At 39.5% G+C, this 21,837-nt stretch overlaps 1 protein-coding gene across 2 annotated transcripts; it reads left to right on the top strand.

Annotated features, from left to right (window-relative positions):
- The first annotated feature begins 317 nt into the window (after nucleotides 1-317).
- LOC125241685 (uncharacterized protein K02A2.6-like) lies at nucleotides 318-5,027 on the top strand. Of its 2 annotated transcripts, none has more exons than XM_048150267.1 (2): nucleotides 318-1,511; nucleotides 1,922-2,058. In XM_048150267.1, exons 1-2 carry the CDS (start codon nucleotides 570-572, stop codon nucleotides 1,934-1,936), a joined length of 957 nt encoding a protein of 318 aa, XP_048006224.1. In that variant the 5' UTR covers nucleotides 318-569; the 3' UTR covers nucleotides 1,937-2,058. The 2 variants fall into 2 exon arrangements, with proteins under 2 accessions (XP_048006224.1, XP_048006223.1); XM_048150266.1 differs by having other exon boundaries at nucleotides 1,388-1,511; nucleotides 1,922-5,027.
- Nucleotides 5,028-21,837: the final 16,810 nt, after the last annotated feature.

Raw genomic sequence — 21,837 nt, 5'->3', positions numbered from 1 at the left:
CTGAGAACTAAGCGTAGCCACGTAGCCACCAATGATTAGGATTGCAGAAGGAAAAGAATAATATACATAAGTATATATCAAGTCTGCAATGTCATTACGGAAATAATATGGTTGTATTTAATTCATACTTTTCTTATCAGTGAAAACCAATAACGCCATTACAAGGTTAACAGCAGAGCATGCAAAGTTAAACCATTTTCTTAACCATGAACGAATAAACGCACAAAATTAGAAATAATAGGCCTTTTAGAGGATTACAAATCGGTGAAATAACTGTAGGGCACTGTGTTGAAATGGTTATTTGTTATATGTAATATATGGGTATAATTATGAAAGAGGGTAGCATCAATTATCGGCGACAGATTTATGTACCTACCTACGTATCATCTTTCTCTTTCAATAAATGGTGGTTACCAAGCAGACGTGTCTTGTGCTTTCTCTCCGTTCTAGAAGTTCCTAGCTGGCCGGTGTACCCATAGACTTTTCAGTGGCGACGAGATCGAGGAATAAACGCGTGTGGAACATTTTTTTTTTAAGTCAAGTGGACAAAAGTGAATATCACAGTTACAATGTCGATCGGTAAAGTTGGTGCGTTCGATGTGCATAAGGATAATTGGGACTTATATGTGGAACGATTAGGCCAATATTTTCTGGTAAACGACGTTAAACCGGCAGTGCAAGTGGCAACGTTAATCACCGTCATGGGTAGTGAGGCGTACGAGCTCATGGCGAATTTATGTTCACCGGACAAGCCGTCAACAAAAAAATACGATGACCTTGTGGCAGTTATGAAGAAGCACCTACAGCCAGCTCGCAGTACCATGGCCGAACGATTTAAATTTCGTCAAAGGACACAAAAAAGTGACGAAACCGTGGCGGAATATACCGCGGAGTTGAAAAAGTTAACCAAAGATTGTGGTTTCGACGAGACTAGTTTAAAAGACAATTTACGAGACCAATTTGTGTGTGGCGTTCGTAATGACAGTATTCGGCAAAAGTTATTTACGGAAGATAACCTAACATTTGAAAGAGCATTTAAAGTGGCGGTGGCGATGGAAGCTGCGGAAAATCATGCGGCGTTGGTACAGGACCGTTCTATAACAGGGGAGGGAGTATCATCGTCCACGATGGCAACGGCAGTGCATCAGCTGGCCGCGGTCAGACGCGACAAGCGGCAGTCGGCGGGGCCGGAGCGCTATGCATCGCGCGGTTCAAAGGTCGTGCAGTGCGACGGGTCAAAGGGCGCCAGCGGCACGGGCGCGGGCAAGGGACGAGCGGTTAGGAACACTGCAGACGGGAAGGGAGGACAAACTCAGCAATGTCCGACGTGCGGAGGGCCACATGTGCACAGTTTGTGTAAATTTAAAGCCTATGTTTGCAGAGTTTGTAACAAAGAAGGGCATCTTAAGAAAATGTGTCCAAATATGAGGAAAAATGTGTCATTTCATGCGATGTTAGAAGAACAGGCAGCGGACGAGGATTTGGAAAGTGACAGTAACGGCAGTGAAGAGGTAAATAACTTTTCTATAGAGGCTAAAAAGTTAACGAAGTATAGACCTTACATAGTGCAATTACGAGTGAATAATGTAATTTTAGAAATGGAAGTAGATACGGGAAGTCCGATTTCTTGTATTAGCGATGATTGTTATAATAAGTTATTTTCAGAGTGTCCATTAAAAGCTAGTGACTTGAACTTATCTTATTATACGAAAATAAATGTCCAACCCATAGGCAGGATATTACCGTCGGTACAATATAAAAATATATGTAAAGATTTAGATTTGTATGTAATGGTTAACGGGAAAACGAGTTTACTCGGCAGACAGTGGATTAAAGAATTAGGTTTATTGCCGGACTTAGTGAAATCTGTAGATTGTAATAATGTCAGTACGAAGCATATTTTTGACATAAATGATTTCAGTTCCAGATATTGTGAAGTGTTTGAAGGCGGCCTGGGAAGGTTTACCGGCGGGAAGGTGGGGTTCCGGCTGCGCGAGGGCGCGACGCCCGTGTTCCTGCGCGCGCGCCCGCTGGCGTACGCGCTGCGCGAGCCGGTGGAGCGCGCGCTCGACCAGCTGGTGGCTGACGGCGTGATCACTCCGGTAAACTCGTCCGACTGGGCTACGCCTATAGTGCCGGTGATGAAAAAAGACGGAACGATTCGGGTATGTGCTGACTTTAAGTTAACTCTCAATAGATGTTTGGAGGTGGACCGTTTCCCGCTGCCAAGGGTTGATGACTTACTAGCTAAATTACATGGAGGGAATCGATTCACCAAATTAGACTTATCTCAAGCGTACGCGCAATTTGAACTAGACGAATCCAAACGGTTTACGGTCATAAACACTCATAAAGGTTTGTTCATGTATAATCGACTTATATATGGGTTAGCGTCGAGCCCCGGTATTTTTCAGAGAAAATTAGAGCAGCTTTTCGGAGATTTACCGCGCGTAGGTATTTTTTTGGACGATCTGATTATAACCGGGGAAGATGATGAAACACATTTAAAGACGTTACATGAGGTGTTTAGGAGGCTCCAAACTTACGGTCTAAAGGTTAGGAAAGATAAGTGTACCTTCTTTTCCGAGGCAGTGACGTACTTAGGTTTTGTTATCAGTAGGCAAGGTGTACACACATGCCCCGAGAAAATAGAAGCAATTAAAAAGGTCCCCGAACCAAGTAATCTTACCGAGTTGCGTTCGTTTATCGGCTTAGTAATGTATTATGCAAAATTTGTTCGAAACATTAGTACCATACTTACACCGTTTTACAAGTTACTAAAGAAAGGGGTTACTTTTCATTGGAATCAAGAGTGTAGTGAAGCGTTTAGAAAAATAAAAAAGGTATTAATGTCTAGTGAAGTTCTGGCTCATTATTCCCTAGATCTGCCGGTTGTTCTCACATGTGACGCGAGTAGTTTAGGACTGGGGGCAGTGGTGTCTCATATTACGCCGGACGGCGAGCGGCCGGTGGCGTACGCGTCGCGGACACTCAATGCAGCAGAGAAAAACTATTCACAAATAGAACGGGAAGCGTTAAGTATAATATTTGGGGTGAGAAAATTCCACCAATATTTATATGGCAGGGAATTCACTTTACGGACCGACCACAAACCCCTGGTATCTATTTTTGGCGAAAAGAAAGGAATACCGGTAATGGCAGCTAGTAGACTTCAACGCTGGGCGGTATTGCTGACCGGATATAATTTTAATATCGAATATGTGCGAAGTGAGGATAACGCGGCAGATGCTCTGTCCCGTTTACCTGTAAAGAAATCGGTCAGGTTACCGAAAGAAGTTACGTATTTGAATTTCATTCAAAATTTTTTACCTATAGATAAACATATGGTTCAGGTTAACACAGAAAAAGATCATATATTAAGACGAGTAGTAACTTACTTACAGACCGGCTGGCCATCATCGGTAAAGGACAGTGAGATCCAACCTTACTTTTTGCGACGGGAGGAATTGTATATGGAAAGAGGCTGTATGGTTTGGGGCTACAGGTTAGTAATTCCCGAAGTATTACGGGAGAAGTTGTTACAGGAGCTACATGTGGGCCACATGGGGATTGTAAAAATGAAAAGTATGGCGCGTAGTGTCATGTGGTGGCCGGGCATCGACGCGGATGTGGAGCGCACCTGCAAGAGCTGCGGCACGTGCGCAGCGGAGAGCGCGGCGCCACCGCGTGCGCCCCCACAGCCGTGGCGCTACTTGACAGATGTCTGGACTAGGTTACATGTAGATTTTTTAGGGCCCCTACAGGGTAGGACCTTTTTGATTATTATCGATTCTACTTCAAAATGGTTAGAGGTTTTCCAAATGCAATCCACCACGGCGAAAGCCGTTATAAAGGTATTAAGAGAGACATTCGCGCGTTTTGGTTTACCTCGAGAAGTGGTGTCCGATAACGGACCACCCTTTACGAGCCAAGAATATAATAGTTTCATGTCACATAATCGGGTTAAGGTCACCTATGCAGCAGCGTACCATCCAGCGTCGAACGGGGCCGCGGAAGGCGCGGTTAAACTGTGCAAACGGGCAATTAAAAAGGCTATGCGGGACGGTAGCGACATAGATGCCGCATTGCAGGCTTACCTTCTCGCGTATCGAAATGTAGAACATAGTACCACAGGGGTCTCACCGGCAGAACTATTGCAGCGTAGGAAACTTCGTTCCAGGCTTGATTTATTAAAAGACGGGTCGGTAGAGGACAGAGTCAAGGAACGTCAAACGAAGCAAGTAACTTACGCTGGAGGTACAGCCAGGGAGTTTAACGTGGGGGAAAATGTGTGGTATAGGAATTACAGTGGAGGTAGGAGATGGTTAAATGGAAAAGTTCAGGAAAAAACAAGTTCACGCAATTATATAGTTGCGGCGGAAAACGGTTCACCCATTCATAGGCATGTAGATCAAATTAAAAGTCGATGGTTGAGCACATATGAGGATCCGTCTCCATCATCACCAACCCAAGAGTCGGACGGTTTGGGGAGCGAGCGCACCGACAATTCTAATGTAGGGGTTCAGGATGTGGAGTCTGGTGGGACATCAGTGGCAACTCCCTCACCACCACAACCAGACAGGTTGGAACCCAGCGTCCCCCCGGTCAACCTTCCCCGGCCCATACTGAGACCGAGAGATAAGTTGCCTCCTGTAAAAAGATACGGTTTCGAGATTGACTAAACACTGTAATACCTTAAATATCGAATTTTAGTTAGTTAACCATTTACCGAATGTAATAAAATATTTCTTTGTGTACACTTTAATAGCTGTCAACTTTAAAGTCATATCGCCAGAAATGGCTTCAAATGTATTAAAGATTAAAAGGTACATGTACATGTTAGAAATAAGGGTGGAGGTGTAATATATGGGTATAATTATGAAAGAGGGTAGCATCAATTATCGGCGACAGATTTATGTACCTACCTACGTATCATCTTTCTCTTTCAATAAATGGTGGTTACCAAGCAGACGTGTCTTGTGCTTTCTCTCCGTTCTAGAAGTTCCTAGCTGGCCGGTGTACCCATAGACTTTTCATTATACAAGGGTGCAAAGTGGGATTTTAACATCGAGTGTGGAATTGGAAAACGAGCAAGAGGAAGGTTTCTATAGTTGAACCATGAGCGAAGCGAGTGGTTCGAGAATAGAATCCTGAACTTAGCGAGTTTTTTTGCACCAGTGTGTAACACAAAACTTCTCCCCTCACTATGGCGAGGAAAGTACAGCGTGTAAAAAGCGTTTATCACTGCTACCAGTAGTTCCACATAAATGGTATTTTTTATCAATTTTAAAACAGAAATGTTGACTAATACTTAAGGTCAAATTACTTTATCCACTAGGGGATAAAATACGTTTTTACCCGCTGGCATTAAAGGATAACACACGTGTTTCCTAGCTAGCGAGGGAAAAATAACCATCCCATCTGCAGTAAACATTAATTTTATTTAAAATATTAGCACGTTCAAACGATAACTGCCCATTTCTTGTTTAATGAAAAGGCATAAAGGCTATCTTTACAGCAACATCTTAAAGATTTTATCAGAAAGGCTGTACCTAACGATACAAATGGAAAGAGGTACATTTATTTTGTACAGTACTTTTACAAAAAAAAAGTTGTTGAGAGTTGAGACCAGAGTAACCAGAGTTATCCGAGCTCAGCATTATTCGAATATTTGTACAACAAGTTTATAGATTGTACAACAAGGGCATAATGTGACCCAGTTTTACCCGAGGCAATTTTTTGGTCTTAGCGAAGCGAAGAGCAAAATAGTAGACAAGGGTTAAAAATGGACATTTATGTCCTTGTTATACACTCTGCTTTACTTCGATTGCGAGGAAAATAACTATTATTTTTACGGCAATTTACACCACGAAATTGTCGTCAAGCGAAAAAACATATTTTTTTTGCAAGACCGGTATATGTCCCGTAGATGAGGTTCATTAACTTCTTTTTTCAGGTCCAGACAAATGAAAGCATGAACTTACAATTAAAATTAACCTACAACACCCGTTTACACTCGACTTTTTTCCCCTAAAGCCTAAAAAGGTGCCTTAGGTACTCAATACAGCGACTTTCTGGCACAATCTCGAAGTTACATATTTTAGAACATAAAACAATAGATTGAACGCGTTTTAAGAGCATGAATAGAAGGTACTAAAAGAACGAATATTAGAATAGAATAGAATATTTTTTAATCGAAAGCACACAGATAGTAAACAATTTTACACTGACATAGAATAGTAATAAAGTGCCACGAAATGGCCTCACCTCAGCATATTGCTGGCGACTTCCAGCGCTGGTCTTCCGGTGAGACCATTAAGAGCGTTATAATATTTCGGCGTCGGGCGAAATTAGGTATTTTACCCGCTGCGCGAGCCCAATATGCCGACCCTTTCTAGCACGTCTTATCACTCGCTCGCACTACAATAATGGACAAAACAATCTTGATTCTTCCTATGGAATTTTGATAACAACCACAATCTACTATCTCGATATAAACTTTTGATTTCTAATATAAACATTATTTTGTACGAAAAGACTAGAATATAGCGCAAAATAATATTAATTACGTTAAAATTTATTTAAAAATTTAAAGTAATAATTATAAACTGTAGGTACTGACTGTACTGAACTGTGTGATCATATTTAAGTAGATCCCATCCCAAATGTTTGCTTTTGTTATATGATAAGTATTAGAGTAAAGTATATATTAATATTATGATAAAATAAGTCAAATATAATTCTAATTACTTCAAGGTGGTACTCAGGGTCTGATGATGGAGCCAGATGGTGGTCACCTGTCACCTCACCTGTACCAATGAACCATGTAACTAAACCGATTCGTGTTTAGGCTCGTTGGGTTCATCTCAACAAGACCTTTGACAAGAGGTGGTACTTAGGGTCTGATGATGGAGCCAGATGGTGGTCACCAGTACCAATGAACCATATGACTAAACCACTTCGTATTTGGGCTCATTGGGTTTGTCTCAACAAGACCTTTGACAAGAGGTGGTACTCAGGGTCTGATGATGGAGCCAGATGGTGGTCACCAGTACCAATGAACCATATGACTAAACCACTTCGTATTTGGGCTCATTGGGTTCGGCTCAACAAGACCTTTGACAATAGGTGGTACTCAGGGTCTGATGATGGAGCCAGATGGTGATCACCAAAAATCAACTCGCATATTTGAATAACATAAAAAAACGAAGTGGTTCAGTTACATGGGTTTATTGGTACCGGTGACCACCATCTGGCTCCAACATCAGACCCTCAGTACCACCTCTTGTCAAAGGTCTTATTAAGAAGAAGTAAGAACCCAATGAGCCTGATTACTAAATGGGTTAGTTACATGGATCACTGGTACTGGTGACCACCATCTGGCTCCATCATCAGACCCTGAGTACCACCTCTTGTCAAAGGTCTTATTGAGACCATCCCAATGAGCCTAAAGACGATGTGGTTTAGTCATATGGTTCATTGGTACTGGTGACCACCATCTGGCCCCATCATCAGACCCTGAGTACCACCTCTTGTTAAAGGTCTTATTAAGATGAACCCAATAAGGCTAAACACAAAGTGGTTTAGTCATATGGTTCATTGGTACTGGTGACAACCATCTGTCTCCATCATCAGACCCTGAGTACCACCTCTTGTCAAAGGTCTTGTTGAGACAAACCCAACGAGCCTAAACACGAAGTCGTTTACTTACATGGTTCACTGGTACTGGTGACCACCTTCTGGCTCCATCATCAGATCCCGAGTACCACCTCTTGTCAAAGGTCTTATTGAGACGATCCCATTAAGCCTAAATACGAAGTGGTTTAGTCATATGGTTCATTGGTACTGGTGACCACCATCTGGCTCCATCATCAGACCCTGAGTACCACCTCTTGTCAAAGGTCTTGTTGAGACGAACCCAACGAGCCTAAACACGAAGTCGTTTACTTACATGGTTCACTGGTACTGGTGACCACCTTCTGGCTCCATCATCAGATCCCGAGTACCATCTTGATGTGTCTTATTATCTTGACCGTATAGTAATTTTCACATATTTATCATCATAACGTTGTAATAATTTAACATTCAAACATAACAAAGTATTACAAAAGCAAATATTTACGGATCTAGGATCAAATTCGTTGGTCGCTGTTTACACACACACAATGCGAGGATAGCCCGTGTATAAACAAGGCGTCCGACCCACACAACGATAAATATTCTCGACGTTTGCGATGAAAACTCGGAGAGCGAAGCGACATACGTCTCACCTCCTCGAGCTCCGGCGCGGCACTGAAATCGCAGGCGTCCGTCGCCGGTAAAATAGCGACAGGAAGGCTAGTTTTCAAAAAATTGGCAAAAAATCATGATAAAATATTATAACGACAAATGGATAACAGCAATTTAAGCACATTGTGCAGATTATTTATATACTAAAATAACTTCGATAACATGTAGATTTTCGGAGAAATGATCACTTGTTTCGATGTATTTTCAAGACAAAATTGAGTTCGTTTTACTTTCAATTTCTCAATATCAAAGGATTAAATGATAAATATTGTTTAATGGACCTAAAGTACAAGATATTAGGAATTTAAATTTACCGCATTTATGAGAGTGAGCTTATCAAATTGTACATAATAAGAGCTCCGAAATCTGTGCTTCGCGCGGTTTTTCCTAAACGAGCATCAGAAAAAAAATCATTACTAATTGAAAAAGCTTTTTCTTCCATATGTTTTTTAAAGAACCGACAGTTAATTAGATTTTCTAACTGAAACAAGTACTTTTACTGTCTTTTAGTATGAGTAAAGTGTACAATTTTGCCGATAAATATTGTACATTTTACAATATATCGCCTTCTTTGTCATAGCGCTCTTAAGTGAGAAAAATCACGGAAGGTAACATATATACAAAAGAAGAAACATAAGGAACAAAAAAGCATAAATTTAAAATAAAAAACATGACAAGAATAAAAACATAGCTAGACGGACTTTACGTTTTGATGGCGACCGAACCTGAATCGGTCCGGTCGGATATAGCGTGGCATGATTTTTAAGCGCTCGTGTACTAGCGCCAACGGACGTTACATGAACTAAATGACACAACAGATTTAACAACGTGAGAATGAAAATGGATTACAAAACTGTACCAAATATAAACTAATTGAACAACTATCTTAATAAGGATTGCAAGTAATCGATTCAATTCCCAGGCCGACGGAACATAAACATTGAGGTAAGTATAGAGATTATTTACTACAGGCAACTCGTGTCAAGTGCGCAGGTTTCTTGGTTAAGCTGGTGATCGAACAAATACTATTTAAGCTTTAATTTGAAACTGTAAATACTTTGCAGGTTCCTCAAAGGGGGTGGAATTGTATTCCAGCAGCGAGAGACAGAGAACCGGAAGCTACCTCGGAAAGCGGCAGTCGCATGACGCGGCGTCAACAATTGAATTCTGCACTCACGGCGTTCACGGAGTTTTACGCAAGATAGTTTATCGAAAAGATATGCAGGAGTTTTAAAGTTTAGCACTCAGCATCATTAAATTACTACGTTCATACATAATGCACAAATATTCCGACTGCTTCTATTTTATTTTAATTTTTTGCATAACCATGATGAACTCGATGTTCGAGTTCGCAACACGACCAAGTTTATTGTTAACTAGTGTTCGTTCTAGGGATCTATTGAAGACCAATGGATTAAGGATGAAGAACTAGTATACACTGAGAGAAATTTGCATTGTGAATTTAACAAGTTCGACTTGTTGCGGTTTATCCGTTTGAATCAGCCAAACGTATGTTTAAAACAATATTTGTCAGGTTATTTTTATAAAATCGACTTGTTGATTCAAATATATTGCCGATTCAAATAACAAGTAGCTTGTTGTTTGAACCAAAGAGCACGTAGGCGCTATTTTAACCTAAAAACTTGTTGAGCGAACATGAAAACTGGTTGTATTTTCTCTCAGTGTACCTTCGGTGTAAGAAGCAGTACACATATAAATACAAAAGTTATATTATGTAGACGGTCTTCCCAGGTAGACGGTCTTCGCCACACTGACCTTACCTACGTATTCGCTATCTCTACCTGCTTTAACTTAAACCCTGTCGGAAATTTTCTGCAACTAGGAGCGGTCACAGACTTGTTTAATTCAGTCTGCCTTCAGACACTCAAAGTAGTCTCGACACAGAACAGTTTGCGCCAACCTTTGTGGGCTTTTTCTCTCATATTTTTGAAGCTTCTTCCTTACGAAATAATTAAGTATAAAGATAATAAAATGGCGGAAAAGTATGAAAAAATTAGATGATGGCGGTTTTTAACCCCCGACGCAAAAACGACGGGGTGTTATAAGTTTGACGTGTGTGTTGGAACGAGCCAGAGTTCCCTCTGTTTCGTTCAATGGAAGAAATGAGTACTTAATTGAACATTGATTAGATTTAATATGAAATAATTTGATAGAAACAAGAATATTTATGTCAAACCTTTAACTTTAATGTTAATCTATTAGGAAGAATATTAAAACAAAACATTGTAATTAAAAGAGCAATGAGTATGGTCATTTAGTTTAAGAATTGATTAAATACTGACAAAGGATTTCTATACAGATTTCTATGAGAAAATGAAAACTTAATTTTGTAGATTACTGAAAAGTTAGGATTATTTTATTCATAGCAGATAAGAAATATTAAATAATGATAGCTATAAATGAACAGAAAATTACCCATTGTAAGATTATTACATTTATATTACGTAAATAACAAATAACATTTCTATGTATAAAATACACAAAACAGCAATGAATAATGTATTTAAGAATATTTTAATGAAACAAGGAAATATGTCTTGTAACAGATAAAAAGCCATGATAATGGACATTTGTAGTATATAAATAATAGAAATTGTTGTATTACTGGCTAATCAATATTTCAAATTTATATTTCTTTTTACACAAAATGTATTCCAACTGATGTTCTATGTCACTTCATCAATAAAGTCAATAAACAACATACGTTATCAGCACGAATGCTTATATTTAATTGAGTTTACACGTTTAAAACTGCAAATTCTTCATTTAAAAGTGAATAGGCGAGTTTTGGCTATGTGCGCGTGTATAATTTATGAAAATCCGTGAAAAATAATAGTTTACAAATTTTCAATTCGAACATTTGTTGTTGTTGTGACGTTCGAAACAGCTGTGATTATGTCAAGCAGTAATTTTCTCGGTGCGATTAAACCACTAGTCAACAGAGATGGTTATTCGTCGTGGAAATTCAAAATCCGTATGTATCTCATACACGAGGAACTTTGGGAGACCATTGCTGGATACCCACAAGGTAACGATACCTCAGCTGAAAAGAAGCTGCGAAATGACCAAAAAGCATTGTCTAAAATATGCCTAACTTTAGACGGCATGGCCATCACGCACGTAAGGTCATGCAAAACAGCAAAGGAGGCATGGGACGCGCTGGCATCCGCTTACGAAGACAAAGGCTTAGGACGACGCATAAGTCTTGAACGGAAGCTATACAGGTACTGCCTTGATGATTTTGACTCCAATATAGAGATGTACATAAATGCTGTAATGTCAACTGTACAAGATTTAGCCGATATAGGCAAAACCATAGAAGATGCTTCAATTGCTGCAATTCTTCTAGGAGGTTTAAGTCCTCAGTATGCACCTTTAGTAATGGCTTTGGAAAACTCCAATATAAACATTACCGTAGACCTGATTAAGACGAAGTTATTGAATGAACTGAACAAGCCTAACTTAGATAAGCCTGATTCTGCTCTTCAAACCAGAATGAACCAGACCAAACGTTCTCAATCAAGACAAAAGAAGCCCGTAGTATGCTATGATTGCATGGAACCAGGACATAAGCGGCCAGATTGTCCAAATAAGAAGGATAAGAAGAGAAAACCCGTTAATCACAGGAATTCTCTATGCGCGCTGAATGTCAATGACAGTTTTGAAGATGGCAAGTTCTATATAGACTCGGGAGCTTCGGCGCATATGTCGTCAAGAGTTGATTGGATGGAAAACGTGAGAGGTTCTTCAACTGGGACTGTGACAATTGCAAATGGAGAAAATTTACCCAGCGAAGGCGTTGGTGATATTTCTATTACCAGTTGCGGTCACAATACTGATGTAAAGAAGATTACGGATGTAGTTCACGTGCCGAACTTGAAATCTAATCTTATTTCAGTAAAGAAGGCTGTTGATAAAGGTTTTAGTGTAGTTTTTGATAAAACTGGTTGTAATTTTTATGATTCTGATGCTTTTTCTTGTAAAGGTGATGTAATTTTACATGGTTCTGTTTGTGGTGGACTGTATTCTTTAGATTGTACCGTCAACCCACCTCGTCAATTATCCGCATTTGAAGCAAACTCCGATGTTTCTAGCTTCAAGCTTTGGCATAGACGTTTAGGTCACCTATGCCGCATCGGAATGGATCAACTCAAGAAAGGTCATGCTGTCGGCGTCGACTACACAGCGGTAGACAAGGAGCCCTGCATCCCTTGCATTGAAGGTAAGCAAAGTCGCAAACCTTTTAAAAGCGTATCGCATAAGAGATCAACTTCAGTTTTAGAGCTTATTCATTCAGACGTCTGTGGTCCTCTGCCTGAAACCTCATTTCAAGGCAACAAATATATTTTATTTTTTATAGACGATTTTTCTCGTATGACTTTTGCGTACTTTATTTCTTCAAAAGCTGAAGTAAAGAAAATGTTTTGTATTTTCCAGTCTACTGTGGAGCGGCAAACGGGAAACAAAATCAAGACGCTGAAAAGTGACAACGGGACGGAGTATGTTAATAATGAATTTTCAAGCTATTTACAAGGCCAAGGAATTCATCATCAAACAACAGCTCCGTATAGCCCCCAAATGAACTCAATCTCTGAAAGGACGAATCGTTCTATTATGGAGAAAGTCAGATCTATGCTCTCTGAAAGCTCTCTTTCTCCGGCCTATTGGCAAGATGCTGCAGAGGCAGCTGTGTATCTCAAGAACAGATCGCCTCACCGTGCTCTAGATGGCAAGACGGCGTACGAGATGTGGTATGGTAAGAAACCAAATTTGTCTCATCTACGAGTATTTGGATGTCGAGCTTTTATTCATGTCCCCGCATGTCATCGGAAGAAACTGGATATGAAAGCATCCGAACACATTTTCGTAGGATATTCAGATGATCCACGATGCTATTACTTTAGGGACTTTAGATATCCCAGAAGGATAGTGAAAAGCAGAGACGTGATTTTCTTCGAAAATCAATTTCAAGATTTGAAAGGTAAGTCTGGTAGTGATTCACCTGAACCAGCACTTATACCTCTTCTCTTAAGTTCCGAAGTGAACTCATCAAATAGTTCATCAGTCACCTCTGATAAACATGTTCAACCCGATATTATGCATGTATCAGACCCCGTGTACAACACTAGTACCGGAGCTGAGCAGGTTGATCCTGTTGCTGCACCTTCATCAGCTGAAGAACAATCTGATACGGAAATTGCAGAAGGTACGCGTTATAATTTGAGACCAAGAATACCTAAACCTGAAGCCAACTGCGTATGTATGCAATCTTTATCCCATAATCAAATGGATGAGCCTACATCTTATATACAGGCTATGAATGCAGAAGATAGTTATATGTGGCATCAAGCTATGCAAGATGAATATAAATCTTTGCATGAGAAGAATACTTGGGTTCTCGTTGACAGGCCAGATAAGAAGGTCATACCTTGCAAGTGGGTATATAAGCTGAAGAAAAATGCGGAGGGTGACGTAATTAAGTATAAAGCCAGGCTCGTAGCCAAAGGCTATAATCAAACATATGGCGTTGATTATTCTGAGACATTCTCTCCAGTCGTTCGGAATTCTTCTCTGCGAATGCTGTTCGCGTTAGCTGCAGAACAAGGTATGAAGATGCATCATTTAGATGTGGATACAGCGTTTTTAAACGGCGATTTGGAGGAGGAGGTGTACATGAGTCAGCCGGAAGGATTTGCTAAACCTGGGCAAGAAAGTAAAGTGTGCTTGCTAAAGCGTTCGCTTTACGGCCTTAAACAAGCGTCGAGGGCTTGGTTTAAGAAATTAAGCGAAATTTTACTTCGTATAGGTTTTAATCAAACTCCTTCTGAATCCTGCATTTACACTAAAAAGTTTGGTACCGAGGTTATAATACTCGCCAAGAATATTATATACCATGGATATTGCGTGCCGAACATTACGTTGAAGCCAGAAAATTTGACCTTGAATTACGTCACGCCGGTCTTGCATCTCTTTCTTTAGGGTGTCCATGATTAAGCATACATTAGGGATATCCCGCGGAATTTGACGTATTACGTTTATACGACTGATTAATTTTGTAACTTATTAAATTCAAATCCGATCAATCGTTTTATCACGAAAGTGAACATCCATCCTCACAAACTCAAAAAGTAAGGTACATTAGGGCAATTCCGAAAGTCGTCTAATTAGGAAAGTCGCATAGAAATCACCATTATTTCCGTCATATCAAGATTCCCCTTTCGGAATTATCTGAACATTTCTGTCATTCGGAATTACTCTAATGCACCTTACTAATTTGTCAACCGCCAATAAGGTCCATTTCTATACCACTCTGCAGTTACTTTGCCTTACGCCACAAAATACGGTACAGTTTTTACCAGTGGTAAACTACTGGGATTTTTTTTTCAGAACCGTTCCAGAATAAGAGCGTGGTGAGTGTTGCAACACGAGGCTTAAATAAAATATAACTTTTCTTTTACTGACACCTGTATTTATTAAAAAATGTTTCAGTCACTTTAAACTATCACAATAATATTTTGGTAGTAACTACTGGGAAAACTAATCCCAGTAGCTATCAACCCCCGGTGTGGTAATTAACAATGTGGGGAAAATCCCAGTAGTTAGGACAGGTAAAAACTTGGTGGTAACTAGTGGGAATAGCCACAAAAATATAAGGGAAGTATTTGTCAATGGGGAAATAATGAAATACTAGGACGTTTTAAAACAGTATCTTTATTTTTAAGCGCCGCCCCAAATCTCAAGGAAGGTGGTTCTCAATTCGTACGTATTTCAATTCTCTTCGCATGTATATATATATATATATATATATGTATCTCAATTTAATGTTTATGCCACGATATCTCCTTCGTTACTGGACCGATTTTTAAAATTTCTTTCTGTGTCATAATCTTCAGGCTTAAAGTGCAAATCTGCAAATTGTCGAACGCTCTGAAACATTTCCTTTTATCGGTACAATCGACAGCCAACGCTGCCTCCTTCCTTCATCTTTTGGAACACTGAAAAGTTTAATATTATTCATGTTAATTGTAAAGACATAAACAATAAAGTTGGTATTATTATACTGTGATATGAACTATGAACATAGAAACCGTACCAAGTTGATAGATTTAGCTCCATTCAATAAGAGTAAATACCATGCAAGAAAAAAGATTGGTCACCCTAGTCGTGAAACCACACATAGCATTATTTTTCTTTAAAGGTCATATTTATCGTTCTAAACCTATTCGTGGGAATTTTGATATAATTTGAGACAATGAAAACAATATAATGATAAGAACTAACCAAGATTACAAGCAAAATAGCAGAAAATTTATTGCCAGCGAGGTTTATGAACATTTTGGTAAAATAAGTACTTACTTGTGAAATTTTACGTCGGATTTCGGTTTCCATTTACTTCCACAATGGTTCACTATGCAATACATAGCGCAGAACTTAAGTAAATCGTCGAAAAACGTTTATTTCGCAAAATAAATATCTGAATCGGTGAATGACTTTTGACAATTCTGACATATCGGGCATATTTTTTTATTATTAGTGTTCCCATAGTACGCAGGAGGTAAATACCGGAGAAATAAGGTTTTTGATTGAGTTTTTTTTCGTATAATACAAAGAAAAGTAAGTCAATTTGATTGAAGAATGTTTTATACGTTTTTTTTAGTAACTCATCTGGCAATACATCACAGTGTCGGAAAGAGATAGAACATAGGAGTAAAGGTGAATGAACCTGGCTTCAACTCATTGGTCGGCACGCAAAATCCATGGTATATAATATTCTTGATACTCGCATTCCATGTCGATGACATTGTCATTTTCTATAAAGAAAATATAACTTTAGACAACGTCATAACTGACTTAAAGGAATATTTTAGCTTGAAAGTGCTAGGCCCGTTAAGTTACTATTTAGGTTTAAATGTAAATAGTAAACCTAATGAGATTAAAATATCTCAAGGAACTTACATCAAGGATTTGCTGCGAAAGTTCAATATGTCGGATTGCAAGTCTGTGCCTACGCCATTAGAAATAAAAAACTGCTGCCCAGTGAAGATGGTAATGTAAACAAATCTTCTATTTATCCATATCAGCAATTAATTGGCTCGTTAATGTTTTTGGCAGTAAATACCAGACCAGATATCGCTTACGCGACGTCGTATTTGAGTCAATTCAATACGAAATATGATAAAAGTCATTGGACTGCCGCAAAACGAGTGTTACAGTATCTGAAAGGTACTATCGATTTGGGTATTACTTACAGGAAAGGAGGTGGAAACCTACACGGCTATGCAGATGCAGATTGGGCCAACTGTCCTGTAGATCGTCGTTCTTATACTGGATTTTACTTCTCAATGTCCGGCGTAGCTATTTCGTGGCAGAGTAAGAAGCAATCCAGTACTGCCCTTTCATCAAGTGAAGCTGAATTCTTATGTTTGACGAGTGCGGCGAAGGATGCTGTGTTTCTGAGACGGTTGATGTTTGAAGTCACAGGTGAGTTGACTACTATACCGATTTATAATGACTCACAGTCTGCCCAAACGTTGGCTCTGAATCCAGTCCATCACAATAGAACCAAGCATATTGACACGCGTTTTTATTTTATACGCGATTTATTGAATGACAAAATTATTAATGTCATTTATACTCCTACTTCGGAGATGTGGGCTGATGTTCTCACTAAGCCTTTAGCGCGTATAAAGCATCAGGGTTGTGTAAAAGGGATAGGTTTAACTTTGTAATTTTTATTTTGATTACGGCGGAGTATGTTGTATTACTGGCTAATCAATATTTCAAATTTATATTTCTTTTTACACAAAATGTATTCCAACTGATGTTCTATGTCACTTCATCAATAAAGTCAATAAACAACATAAATTAAGAGTAGAATACTGTATTTCTACAAATTAAAGGTGTAAGAAACATCTTTGTAAAATAAATCTTCAAATGACAAGATATTTAGAGTTACTATGCGTTTATTTTACAATAAAATTAAACAATACATATAAATATACACAACAAAAAAAAATGTGACGCTATAACTAAATATAAAAAATCTCACCTAGAGAACCAACCTCTGGAAGTGAACCCAGGATGCTGGCGGCGTTGCCCCTTTGCACCGCTAGACTTAATTTTTGGGCAAAGAAAGACCCTGCCCTGTAGTCCCCCGAGACACCTATTAGTCTGACCGACACTTCTTTTATAAAATGTTTAGTGTCGGTCGACCACGGGCCCAGCGTTTCGATGGCAAGCGCCGCAAAATCGTAGCGATTTGTTAAAAACGCATATTTGCGCCGTTTCAACAACTGGGCCTGTTCCACGGCAGTCCCGGGCTTCCGGGCCGATGCTTCAACGTGGGACGGTGCTAGCGTATCGACGCAGGTAGCGTCCCACGCTAAAGGCCGGCCAAGGCTCTCAGGTCTCTTGCCATCAGTGGCAGATAGGCCTGACGGCTCCAAAGTCGCAGATAGGGAGGCGGTGCAAAGGGCGCGTCGGATGAGGTCATTTATTGTGGCGTGTCTATATAGACGGCCTGCGCTCTTTAGGCAGTGTAAGCCATGCCGTCCTAGGGCATCCACCGGCTGGTTGCATCGACTGCAAGCGTGGGGCTCACAAATGTTAAGGTCCAGACGGAGGCAGACAGCGATGGGTAAGGCTGGTGGGTCCAAAACGGAGCCAAGGTTCCGCGAAGGAAGCGCGTGCAGCCAATGCCCTGATTCCTTTTCGGAAACGGCTAATAGCCGCGCACGTCCCTCGTCATTACGGCAGTTTTCTAAAATGCGGTGGTGCCGTATTTTTATATTAATGGTGTCCCAAGCTGATTGGCTGGATTTCTCTTCTGGAACCTGTTCAACGAGATGGTCTGCACTCCAAGCCGATTCAGCGTCTGCCAGGCACGACACTGACACGTTTGCGGTTGAAGGTATACGTAATATACCGCCAATGAGGGTGAGCGAAAAGAAGACAAAAAGGCCGGGATTGGAAGGGTAGCTTGGGACCAACTGGAAGATGTGAAAGTTGTGTTTAGGATTTTACCAACGGAGTCTTTCAGGATTTGGTCGATATTTGCAGTAAGTACTGGGAATTTCCAAATTGGGGCGCATCGGAGGATATACAAAAATTTTGGCGAAAAAAGGCATAATCGCAAAATGTAGAGGGTGTGGGTTGATATCGAAAAATATGTCGGAGCACTTAAAGATGTTGATGGTTAAAATTTCAAATTTCAGGCACACGGACATTTCTTTTTATTTACTTTATTTTATTGAATGAATTTAATTTAATATTCAATTTATTATATAATATTAATATTCACAAATTATTTTATACTATATTAATTTTTAATTTAATTTAATGTGAAATTTGAAATTTTGAATTTAATTTAATTTGATATAATTTAATTTAGTTTGATTTAATTTAATTTAATTCGTATTTAATTTTGTTTTAATTGTGGTTTTCATTTTAAATTAATTATTGAAATCTATAGCTTTAATTTTAAATATAAGTGTAACGTAATGTAACAATATGGACTGTTATGTCTGAAATAAACGAATACAATACAATACAATTAAAGAACTGTTCTATTTTGGAATTTACAGATTGCGGGATAGATTCAACCAAAATGGGAGCGCCTAAGAGTGTTAGTGTTTCGCGGGATAATAAGGTGATATTTGGTGTAAGCTGGTTAATGTCATTGATTATAGAGGCGCGGGTATTGGTTGGAATTGTTTCTGAAATAAAAATTTCGCATTTGCTGAAGTTGATTGAAAGGCCGATTTCTGAGAAACGGTCAATTATAGTTTTTAAGTCGGCCAATACAGAAGACTTACTACCACCTATTATCCCGTCGTCTAAATACCAATAATTTAGGTCCGATGTGAGCTGAGTGATGACGGGGTGGATGGCCAGGCTGAATATTACGGGCCCTAGTGGGTCACCTTGCTGGCATCAAACGCAAGAAAGTATTTCACTGTTTTTATACATGAGCTTTGAGGTGGTCCTGTAACATTGCCAAAGGTAGCCATGAATCTCTGGTAAATCTTTTTCAATTTGGGACAGTAGGACACCTCGGTCTATGGAATTAAATGCGTTCCTTACGTCAACCTTAACAAGAATTTCAAAATTTTGGCTCTCTATAAATGTGCGGGTCGCATGAACTGCCGCTTCACAACCTCCTTTAAGCCCAAAGCCCAGCTGGGTAGGTTTAAATTTACTTGTGAGACGGGAATGAAATTCGCGGTAGCAAATTTTGGATGTAAGGCGTCTAAATGTGTTTCCGACAACAATTGGTCGTATTCCGCCATTTTTTTTTTGAGCGCGACTAGATTAGCTCCGTATAGTAAAGGAACAATGTCTTGGCAAACTTTACCTGCAAGCACGAGATTTGTGATTGCGGTTAATTCATCCAGTAATGTCTCACCAGCATCTCCCGCCAACGGGCTAGTTAAATCTTTCAGATGTTGCGGGGAGATGCCGTCTAGTCCGCCAGCTGACCCAGCTGGAAAGGAAAGTATCGCGTGTAAAACTGCAGTTCTTGCTACTTGTAGTGGTTGGGAAGAGGCAGCTGGTGGGTTGGGCTGAGGTGAAGACGTTGAAGCGGAGGGATGTTTCTCTTGTAGAGCATTAAGCACGGCAGGAGAGCATGTCGCCAAGGTATCACTGGAGAAGAGTAGTCTAGTTGCTCCTTTTAAGTTTCCATCTGACAACTTATTCTCTATTAACTTGCATTTATATTTTAAGTTAGATAATAAGCGGGGAGATCGGTCTGTCGAGTCAGAATCAGAAGCATTGTTAGTAGAATTCGTTATGGTAAATGAGGGGTGAGTCACGTTACTTATGATAATTGAAGTTAAACTACGGTCTGATTTGACGTGAGGTAAATGCAAGTGTGTGTAAGAAAATGTTAGGAGACGTTCCCAAGAGCTGTTGTTGTTCTCAGCCAACACTTTCGATATGCACTCCGCTAGACTTCGTGCTACAGGAGCACGGGCACCCTTTGGAATACGTTTATTAAGCTTTGCTTCACTCTTAAACGTAGCAAGTAATTGGGCTAGAGACCCTGTTCCAGGGATACTGATAACACGTCGTTAGTCGTTGTTGGGAGTGGGGGAGGCTGTGGATCAATTCTGGGGCTATGAGCACGCACGCAGTGGATATTAAGACCACGTTGACCTTTGTAGCGCTTATGGTCACAGCATATGGGATATTCCAGAAGCTGGTTCTGAGATTGAACAGTTTGATTAGACATTGAAAATTTTGCATAAAATACAACGAAATAATATTACAATTATAAACACAAAATAAAAAAATAACTATGTACAGCACACTAGAGTCTTATAATTCATTGGGAAGTTTCAGGAACAGTCGTTACCTTGCAGAACTGGTATGTACTAAAGCACCTGAAGAACAACTTATACACGTACAAGGCTGATGCACACACTAGCAAGAATCGGTGCCACTGCCGCGGGGGGCGTCAGAAGTAATATAATAAAACCACAGAATATATAATAGTACAAGTACAGAAGGCTCACTCCTTTGATGTTCTCAAAATGCCGCCATTCTAAATTCTTACCTACGTTAACAAACGGACCGCACACGAGCAGCCGACATTGAATTCTATTGCGCCGCGTAAAGGTCGTCACCAGTGAACGGGCCGTGAACTCGCGGCCGCTGGCATGTACTTGTAGCGCAGCGATAGAATCGCGGAGTAAGCCGCCCCTGATAAAACGAATAAATCACATACAAGAAATTAATTTCTTTGTTATTGTTGATTTTCGCACTGACATTTTGTTGTCAAACGGGCCGTCCGTGGGCATAACGGCGCTCCTTTTAGGCCTAGGCCTGCGGACAGCGGCCTTCGCGGAGAAATTGTATCTGCTATACAGTTACCGTAAATATGTTTACATAATGCATCGAAAATCTTGTAAATATAGTTGAATTTAAAAAAATTGTGAATAAACTGCTTTCAGTGTTATGTTTACCCGTTGCTAGGTACCAATATTTAGCCAATTTATGGTTAATTAGAAAAGAATAGCTTAAGATACTTAAAAATAGAGTAATATTTTGTTACGTTATTATATAAATAAGCTGATAACAGAGTAGTTTTGCGTAAGAGGCATTAAAGTAGGAAATAAGACGCAAAATGTTATCATATGAAAATTGTTACAATGTAGGAACAAACATTGACAGGTTAAGAGTAATCTAGACCGTAAGAATGTATAAAAATAATGTAAATAAGTTAATGGAACATAATTCAGTCAACTTAATCAATAAGTAATAAGAATAAATAGTTATTTGAGTATTGAAAAAGTATTTTCACGTAATTTTAGGTTATCTTCTGTATAGGCGGCTTGTAAAAGTAAAAATTATAAGAAAGCAAGATTCTAGAGGTGAAATCATGTGATACCAAATATCAAATATCAAATATCTTTATTGCAGTAATATTACACATTACATATAAATGTAGCAGGTAATACAAACCCTGTAAGGGCATAGCAACTTACATATTGTAATTATGTACTAATTATAATTACAATTATTTCT

This window comes from Leguminivora glycinivorella, chromosome Z (genome assembly GCF_023078275.1).
Source record: "Leguminivora glycinivorella isolate SPB_JAAS2020 chromosome Z, LegGlyc_1.1, whole genome shotgun sequence".
Classification (NCBI taxonomy): domain Eukaryota; kingdom Metazoa; phylum Arthropoda; class Insecta; order Lepidoptera; family Tortricidae; genus Leguminivora; species Leguminivora glycinivorella.
The sequence above is the reverse complement of the archived record's forward strand: the minus strand, read 5'-3'. Positions and strand labels throughout refer to the sequence as shown.

Bases quoted from the DNA above. Each gene is read 5' to 3' on its own strand.
- LOC125241685 (XM_048150266.1), top strand. From the start codon at position 2,142: ATGAAAAAAGACGGAACGATTCGGGTATGTGCTGACTTTAAGTTAACT.